This window comes from Bison bison, unplaced genomic scaffold, assembly GCF_000754665.1.
Source record: "Bison bison bison isolate TAMUID 2011002044 unplaced genomic scaffold, Bison_UMD1.0 scf7180017864221, whole genome shotgun sequence".
Lineage (NCBI taxonomy): Eukaryota > Metazoa > Chordata > Mammalia > Artiodactyla > Bovidae > Bison > Bison bison.
In genome coordinates, this window is record NW_011494793.1 from 355196 (window position 1) to 364655 (window position 9460).

General features: G+C 49.8%; 1 protein-coding gene across 1 annotated transcript in view; it reads left to right on the forward strand.

The window, feature by feature from the left end:
• Positions 1 to 5906, forward strand: part of AP1M1 (adaptor-related protein complex 1, mu 1 subunit) — a 29802-nt gene extending 23896 nt beyond the window's left edge. Inside the window, exons 10-12 of the mRNA XM_010845593.1 lie at positions 4100 to 4225; positions 4828 to 4903; positions 5074 to 5906. Coding sequence (XP_010843895.1) covers positions 4100 to 4225; positions 4828 to 4903; positions 5074 to 5096 — 225 coding nt within the window. The 3' untranslated portion in view covers positions 5097 to 5906. The remainder of the gene's footprint in view (positions 1 to 4099; positions 4226 to 4827; positions 4904 to 5073) is intronic.
• Positions 5907 to 9460: the final 3554 nt, after the last annotated feature.

Genomic DNA, 9460 nt, shown 5'->3' on the forward strand with positions numbered 1-9460 from the left:
GCCGCTCCTGTTTGGAACTCAGCTTGCCTCCAGGGGCGCAGACTGCCTGCCTTGGGGGCAGAGCAGCACCAGCTCCAGGAACATAGAGCACCTGCTGCCCTACCCACAAGCTGGCATGGCCGCCTGGCTGGTGTTCAGGATTTCGAGCTCTTGAGTCTGGGTTTGTGGGCAGAGTGCCCAGGGACTGGAAGGCAGGAATGAGGCTGCACGGACTGCACGTTCCTCATGGTAAAAAGACGCGGTGCCTTTTCCCTTTGTCTCGGGGCCGTTTGTGTTCCTTGCTCTGGAAACTGGAGTAGCTGTCCTTTTGCTCACTTTTCTGTCAAGTTTGGTCACTTTCCTGTTGGTTTCCAAAAGCCGTTTGCACACGGGCAGGTGAGTACTTTTCTCTGACAGCAGTTGCAGAGGGTTTTCCTTAGTTTGCTGCTTGTCTTTCAGCCTTGCCTCTGGACTGTTTTCGCTTTGTAATCTTTTTTGATTGTGGTAGTTTTTTTTCAATTCTCTTGGGTTCTTAGATATTCTTTCATATGTTTGCGGCAGTTGCAGTTACCCCTTTTCCTCTCCTATTCTTGGGCACCTTATGACTCCTGGCATCTCCCTGCTTCCATTGCTGTCTCCATGCCTATAAGTGGTGGTAGAGAGCAGCCTCCTGGCTTTGCCTCCAACCGGAACTGCTAGGGTTTCCCTTTTTCAGTGTCTTGCTGCTTTGGGCTGCAATTTATTTCAGTTCTGCTTTGCTGTGTTTTTAGCACAAAAGGGCAACAAATGTAGCCAAATGCCTCTTCAGTGTCTGTAAGTTCAGATATGAACACAGGATGGGTCTTGAACCGTCCTTGCATTCTGGCAAACTCCAGTTGATCATGATACGTCTTCTCTTTGATGTGCCATTAATGCTGTTGGTTAACATTGTATGTAGTATTTTTACATTGAGATTCATGACTGAGATTGACCTTTTTTTTGGTACCTCTATCTCAGGTGTCAATGTTGTACCTGTTTCATAGTTTTTTTGGTCTCCCTCTTCCATGCTGCAGAACAGCTTTAAAGTGGCCCTGAGATCATCTGGCCTTGAGGGGATTGATAGATTTGGCTGTGTATGGCCATCTGTCTCTCTGATACTCTTTCTAACTCATCTGTGGAAATTAGGCCATTTCGAGTTTCTATTTCTGTTGGAGTCAGTTTGGGTAAATTTTTATTTTCCTACAAAATTATCCATCCTAACCAGGTTTTCAAATTTGCCTACACAGAGTTGTAGAAAGGAGTTTCTTTTTCCCCTTCTCTTATGACAGTGACTTCTCCCTTGTTATATCTTATTTTGCATTTTTGTTACTTCTTTTCCTTGATAAGGTTACCTAGTGGTTTGTCTATTTTTTTTCCAGATTCACTTTTTAGTTTGTTTGTCATATTTTTCAGTTTTATAAGTCTTTAATTTCTTCATCCTTTGTCCTGATTTTCAAGTTTTAAAAATTTTATTGTTTTCTTTTAAAATTTGTATTGATATAAATATTTAAACCACAGATATTCTTCTGAACCCTGCCTTAGCTATATAACCCATAGAACGGGCATGTAATATTTGGTACTATTATCTAGAAATTCTGTAATCGAATGAGTATTTTTTCGTTTTGTTTGTTTTCTGTTTTTCTGGTCAAAGGGACTTTTCTTTTCCATTTTATCTTCACTTTGAGTTTGGTGCACTGAGGTTAGAAAAGGTTATTCATGCTGTTCTGCTTATAAGATGTATTGAAGTATTCGTTGTGTGTTAATATAAGGTCAAAGTTTGTGAATATCCCACATGTACTTGAGAAGACAAGGCCTCTGTAACTGGGGTAGAGAACTTGACACAAGCACCGTGAGGTCTGCTATGATGCCATGACGGCATCAGCCACACAGAGAGCTGGGCCAGCTCTGCCTTCCTCTGGTTCCTGTCTCCTCTCTCATAGCATCTGCTTCACAGAAGTTGTGCGTGTTACCTGGTGCATAGACACTCATAACTACTGTGTCTTCCCTGTGGATTTGTAGGACAGCAGCCTTTCGGGCTATGAACAGTTGTCTGCACCTGGAATTCTTTGCCCTTAATTCTCCCCTGTGGCAGCAGTCCTGCTGTGCTTTTTTTTTTTTTTTTTTTTAATCTTTTTTAAAAACATTTTTGGTTGCGCTGGGTCTTCATTGCTATGCACGGGCTTTCTCTAATTATGGTGAGTGAAGGCTACCCTCTAGTTGCTGTGCATAGGCTCTCATTGCAGGGGCTTCTCTCCTGTTGCAGAGCACAGGCTTCAGTAGTTCAGTTGCAGCTTGCAGGCTGTAGAATGTGGGCTCAGCAGTTGTGGCGCATTGGCTCAGTTGCCTTGCAGCATGTGAGATCGTCCCCAACAGGGATCAAATCTGTCCCCTGCATTGGTCAGCAGATTCTGAACCACTGGACTGCAGGGAAGCCCAGCCCTGCTCTGCTTTGTTTGACTTTAGCCAGCATGCCTTCACCCATTCTTTCTACTGGTTTCGTCTTTCTGACTCTGCTTTTACAGTGGAGAGATGGGTTTTGGTCTGTGAGCCAGTCTCCAAGTCTCATTAACAGAGGAAATTAAAGCCATTTACATGGACATGACTGACAAAGGTAGGCTTGCAGACTTCTGCCACCCGCCGGGGAGGGCCCACCTCTGCATATTCTTTTGCTTTCATTTTCCTCTTGGTTTTTATAAAGCTGAGGTTTTTGGTCTGGTTATTGTTTCATGCACAGGCTGATGCAGCTGGTTTTATTCCTTTGCTGCCTGCTTTGTCTATTTTTTTACATAATTTTATTTATTTGGGGCTGTGCTGGGTCTTCGCTGCTGCGTGGACTTTCCTCTAGTTTCGGTAAACAGGAACAGGGGCCACTCTCCAGTTGTGGTGCTGGGCTTCTCATTGCGGTGGCTCCTCTTGTCGTGGAGCACAGGTCTAGGGTGTGTGGGCTCAGTAGTTGTGGTTCCTCGGCTGTAGGGCACAGGTTCCACAGCTGTGGAGCATGGGCTTAGTTGCTCCACAGCCTGTGGGATCTTCCCGGATCAGGGATTGATTCTGTGTCTCCTGCGTTGGCAAGCACTCTTTACCACTGAGCCACCAGGGAAGCCCTGCTTTGTCTGTTGCTGAGACTGCGTTATTCTCCCCTTGTCCCAGAATCTTCACTGAGCACACAGCACCAAGTCAGGCAGAGTCCACACGCCTGCACTGATGAGCAGATCCTGACCACTCACTTCATCCCTGGAAGGGGAGGCTGAGCACTGGGGAGGCAGAGCTCTGTGCTGCTCTGCCGAGGCCATGCAAAGGCAGCCCTGGTCAGCAGTGACTCCTGTTGCCAAAGGCCTGAGGATCAAAACCCTCTGTGTCCTGGTGTGATGGGAGCTGCATTTCCTACTGCTCCCTGCAGTTCTGTGTTACTCACCAGGCCCTGGGACAACCAGGCCAGGACTCCTGACCCCTCACGGCTGAGAGTTCAGTCTCTGAGTCGTGTCCGATTCTTTGCAACCCCGTGGACTGTAGCCTGCTAGGCTCCCCTGTCCATGGGATTTCCCAGGCAAGAATACTGGAGTGGGTGGCCATTTCCTTCTCCAGGGGATCTTCCTGATCCAGGGATCGAACCAGCATCTCCTGCATTGGCAGGTGGATTCTTTACCACTGCACCAGCAGGGAAGCCATTCCTTCCCCCACCACAAGTCCCATCTCTGGAGTCATTGTTCAGCTCCCCGGCCCAGAGCCTTTCCCTTCCAGGGGAAGACCTAGGGCCAGCTCATGAGTCCCAGGCAGCCCTGTCGCCCCCTGCCAGTGCTCGCTCTTCCTGTCCCTTCTTCCTCCCCAAGGCCTAGTGTTCTTTTCCTTGACGCAACTAGGCTTCTGTGCCTGGGAACTTGTAGAAGTTTCTCTTCATCCTCAGAATTAGAGGACTAATTTTCCCCAGCGGGGCTGGTGTGGGTGTGAGTGTGTTGCAGGAGCCAAGGCCCTGAGTGACCACAGACCATGCAGGAAGGGACTCGTTGGCCAGGCCCGCAGCCTGGCATCCTCCAGGGGCAGCTGTTGGATGAACCTGCCAGGGTCTCCGCCTGACCATCTCCTCTGTGGTCTGCTCCCCCAGGGCGGTAAGGAGTACCTGATGCGGGCCCACTTTGGCCTGCCCAGCGTGGAGGCAGAGGACAAGGAGGGCAAGCCCCCGATCAGCGTCAAGTTCGAGATCCCCTACTTCACTACCTCTGGCATCCAGGTACGTGCCACCAGGGCTGCCGGGGCCCCGAAGCAGGCATGGACGGCCCAGTGGGGCCTCTCAGGGACCAGGCATCAGTCCAGGTTCAGAGGGTTAAAGGTGACAGACACCAGTGCAGCCGGTTAGCAAAGGGCGCTAGCTGACTTGTCCCGGGGCTCCAAGCTGCTCCCCAGCCCTGCCCATCTCCGTGGGCAGCCTGGCCCTGATGGAAAGAGGCCCGCAGTGGTCTTCTCAGACCTGACTTGTGCTCCAAGCTCAGAGATGCATTCAGCCCCCAAAACTATTGTTCACACACTTGCCACCGTGGGGCCCATTTTCCTGGGCACCTCCACGGAAGCCCTGTATGGGGCTGAAAACCCTGGGATTGGCCCCTTCTCTAGGAATCTGCTAGAGGGTCATGCCTGCGAGTGCACATCTGGCTCTTTGCCACACCTTCTAGAAGCATCTCCACTCTCCCTCAGCCTGAGTGTGATACAGACTAAGGTGCTTCGTCTCTCCCTGGCCCTCTCGGTCTCAGCCCAGCCCCGGGAGGAATGACTCGGTGGGCAGCCAGGAGCGGGGGTGGCGTGTGCATGCTTAGGGCCCTGGTACCTGTGCCGCAGGTGCGCTACCTGAAGATCATCGAGAAGAGTGGCTACCAGGCCTTACCGTGGGTTCGTTACATCACTCAGAATGGAGGTACGCGCGACCTGCCCATGGGGCAGGTGGGGGATGCTGAAAAGGCCCCTGGTGGGGGTGCCACTGTCCCCAGGGTGGTGCTCAGGGAGCAACCCCAGGGCCAGGGCAGGCGGGGCGGCCCCTCCTCTAGGGTCAGAGCAGACAGTGGACGCCCCCCTCCCTCTTTCTAGATTACCAGCTCCGGACCCAGTGAAGGGCCGTCGTGGCCCGCGCTCCCAGCATGGGGGCTCCTGGTGGAAGCGCCTGCCCAGCCTGCCAGAAGGAGGGGCTCCCCTGGACCCCGGCGCCCCTCCAGGCTCCACCCAGGGGCCCCTCCTCCAGGTGCACCTGCTCTGCCACCGCCGCTCTCACCTCCCAAGTCCCCTTTTCCCAGAAGAGGCTCATCTTCAAGAGGTCTTGTCTCTCAGCCCCTAAGTCAGTTTGGGGGGAACGAAAGGCATCTTTCCCTCCAGAGGTCAAATACAGCCTCTGTGCTGTTCAGCTCCCAGTCACAAAAAGATTGGGAAGCGCTGCCCAGACCGCTCTTTGGCCGGGCTGGCAGGGCTGCCGTCGTGTTGCCATTGTGTTGAACGTTGTGGGTTTATCGAGCATTCCTAGATTTTGTCTCGGGCCATCGCTGTGTACGTGATCCTCATCGTCTGCGCCTCCCTCCCCCATCCTGAAGCTCTCAGGCAGCACTTAGCGAGGACAGGCTTCCTCTTCCTCACCCTCCTCCCTAGTGAGGCTGACACCGGGTCGTCCTCCCAGCGCCTGGCACTTTGACTGCAGGCTCCTGGTCTGGAGCTTTGAATAGAGACGCCTTCTCAGGGCCAGCCCGTGCCACATGATGCTGTCACTCAGCCACATCAGTGTTTGTCCCACCAGGGGAAGAGGGGTCCGGCGTGGGCCCCCAGCCTCAGAGGGTGGGGGTCCCAGGCCATCCCCATCTGTGTTTGGACACCACCGCCCCAACCTGGTCCGTGTTTGTGTCATGAATACATTAAACTCCATCGGTTAAACATGCTTTCCTTCTGGTGCAGCGTTGTGCTGATTCCTGGGTGCCCGGGAGAGGGGCGGGCTCACACCAACCTGGGTGTGGCACCAGTTCCTGGGACCCCTACATCCCCTGGGGAAGACGGGACCAGGCAATGAGCGAGCAGAGCCACTGCCCAGGGGCCTCCCAGAGGGGCTGCAGAGGGGAGGGCACACAGGCAGACTTTTCCATCTTGTCTGAGATGACTGTTACAGCCCTCAGCCCTCGGGCCACCAGCAGCCCGCTCCCCTCCCCAGCCCGGTGGGCTTCCTCGAGTGTGTGGTCCTGCTGCCAGCAGCATCAGCATCCCCCTGCACACGCAGGTTCACAGGCGCCCTCCTTTACCCGCCGAGGCAGTCTCTGGAGATGGGGCCAGGAGACCGGCTCACAGGCTCTGCATGTGATTCATACGTGCCCTGGAGTCTGAGGACCGCTGCCTGGCCCATAGAGGGGGGTCTCGGCAGGGGCGTGGGCAGAAGACAGCTTGTCTGCCCACTGCAGTCACAGGCCTGCCCGTTCTTGCCTCCAAGGGCTATGTTTTCCTTTCCCTCTCCCATATCACCCAGCTCCCCCTTGGAGGTCTGGTGGGCATCAGCCCGAGTGGAGTCTTGGTCATCCACCACATGGAGGAAAGGACACTGCCCTGGCCCAGGGCTCAGACCAAAGCCCTTATAGGCGCCCCTGATGCCCCACCCCTCACTGCCATGCCCGCATCTGCAGCAAGCCCTGGCGGCCCCCTCCAGAAGACCCTGGGGAGCCACAGCGTACAAAGAGACAGAGGCCAGAATTTCCCCAGATGAATGAAAATCTTTAAATTCTCAGATTCAGGAAACCAGTGAGCCCAAATCAGGATCAATAAACCTAAGTCTATAACTAAGAAATATCACAGTCAAAACACAAAATATCAGACACTCAGTGAAGCGTATAAAAGCAATGCAAAGAAGATTAAAAACACAGAACACAAAAAAGAAAGAAGAAAAAAACAGGCTGAGAGCTGGCTTCATGATGGCAACAATGCTCAGATTGCTCAGAGAAGATGACCAATCTTGACAACCAATTCTGTGCCCGGCTAAGCTGCAAAAGAAGATGAAACATTCAGCAGTAACAACCCTCAATGAAGCAATGTGTGTACATCAGGGAGATTCAAAGGCTTCCCGGGTGGCTCGGTAGTAGAGAATCCACTTGCCATTGCAAGAGACGCAGTTTCGATCTCTGATCTGGGAAGATCCCACATGCTGCGGAGCAACTAAGCCCATGCACCACAACTGCTGAGCCTGTGCTCTAGAGCTCCGGAACGGAACCACTGAAGGCGGTGTGCTGTGGAGCCCATGCTTCGCAATGAGAAAAGCCGCCGCAACGAGAAGCCTGCTTACTGCAACGCAGAGTAACCTCCACTCTCCGAAACTGGAGAAAAGCCCTCTCACAGCAGCGAAGACCCAGCACAGCCAAAAGTCTATAAAATTATTTTTAAAAAGGAGATTCAATGCACGAGGAAGGAAAGAGACAAGGAATGCTGAAAATGCTTGGAAGCCATTGGGAATATCTAAACTATTGTTGACTATATATAAAGCAGTCATAATATTGAACGAGTAATGTCTGAGTAGTAACCTAAGGTACAACTAAAATTCTGCACAGCATCCTGCAAAATAGAGGAGATAGGAGGTTGGCATCAGTGGCTCCCAACATCTTTATACTGTTTGGGAGGAAGATGCACTAAAGTCTAAAACAGCTATGTATCCACGTATAACGCTCAAACCAGTGGTTGGGAAAGGATTTAAAAATTTTAACGAACCAACAGGAGAAAGAAGCATAGGAAAATCAGAATAAATGCAAGTGTCCTAAGAATCTTTTAATGATAAACAGCACTTAGAACTGCACCACGTGAGATTTCCCTGGTGGTCCAGTGGTTAAGATTCCACACTTACAATGCAGGAATGCAGGGGGCACGGGTTTATCCCTGGTCAGGGAACTAAGATCCCACATGCCACCCAGCGTGGCCAAAAAGTAAAAACTCCACTACAACTTTTCATTTTGTGCCATAGAAACTAAAAGTAAGATTGTAAAAATAAGTCCAAACATTAGGAGTCATACACATAAATGTACATGATGCACATCTGCTAGTTTAAGATACTGTTAAAGAGACTGAACTAAAATCCCAAATCCAGCTATACCTTGTTTATGAAATACGTGCTGAGTCACTTCAGTCGTGTCTGATTCTGTGACCGCATGGACTGTAGCCCGCTGGGCTCCTCTGTCCATGGGATTCTCCAGGCAAGAATACTGGAGTCGGTTGTCATTTTCTCCTCCAGGGGATCTTCCTGACCCAGGGGTCAAACGCACGTCTCTTATGTCTCCTGCTGTGGCAGGTGGGTTCTTTACCACTAGCGCCACCTGGGAAGCCCGTTTATGAAATACACACGTAAACATAAGTACACAGCACAGTTAAAAGTAAAAAGATGCTAACTTACCAAGATAAACCTCATTGAAGTTACATTGATATCAGACCAAACAGACCTCAGGCAAAAAAAAAATTTGATAGACCCTGAAAAAGTTTTCACAAATTTCTAAGAATTCTTGGTATTAGAGTCTACATTCTCTAAGAAATTCTCAAGAGAATTGAGCTAGAATTAACAACAAATGAGTTTTTTTTTTTAATTTCCAAATATAATTAGCTTTTAAAGGACACTTCTAAATTACCATGTGTCAAAGAAGAACATGTAATGGAAATTAGAAAATAATAGTGAATTTTTTTAATCTGTATGTAGATTACAAAAGTGGTCTTACTTTTGAAAATGCATCAACAACTTAAAATTTACTCACTCTTCTGTATATAACATTTCAGTAAAATGTTTACAGAAAAAACTAAAACCTTTAAAGCAGCCAGGGGGGAAAATATTAAGTTCAAAAGCATGACAGTGAGATAAACAGCTTACTTTACATCAGCAACAAAGGAAGCCAGATGAAAGCAAAGTGACATTCTCAGCATGCTGAAAGAAAACTGCCCACCCAACAAAAACACTTCAAGACTGAGGTTGAAATAAAAACTTTTTCAGACAAAACCCATTAGTTTGCCAGCAGCCGACTCACACTAAAGAAAATATTAAATTATAGTACTTCAGGCAAGAGGAAAGTAATGGCAAGTCCAGATGCAAGAAGGAGTAAGGAATAAAGTAAATACATGTGAAAACATAAACCTAGGTTGCGTAAGACAGTGTTTCCTGAAGTTAAGAAAAATGGTAGAATTAAAATATACACAAGAAAAAAAACACATCCTGAAGAAGTAAATGGAGGTAAAGTTTCCTGGTACGTGATTGTGACGGAGGACAGTGAAAAGCATGGATGGAATCTGCATTTTCATAAGCGTGCATTATCGTCTCTAAGGGCTCCTCTGGTGGCTCAGCTGGTAAAGAATCTGCCTGCAACGTGGGAGACCTGGGTTCAACTCCTGGGTTGGGAAGATCCCCTGGAGGAGGAAATGGCAACCACTCCAGTGTTCTTGCCTGGAGAATCCCATGGGCAGAGGAGCCTGGTGGTCCACAGTCCAT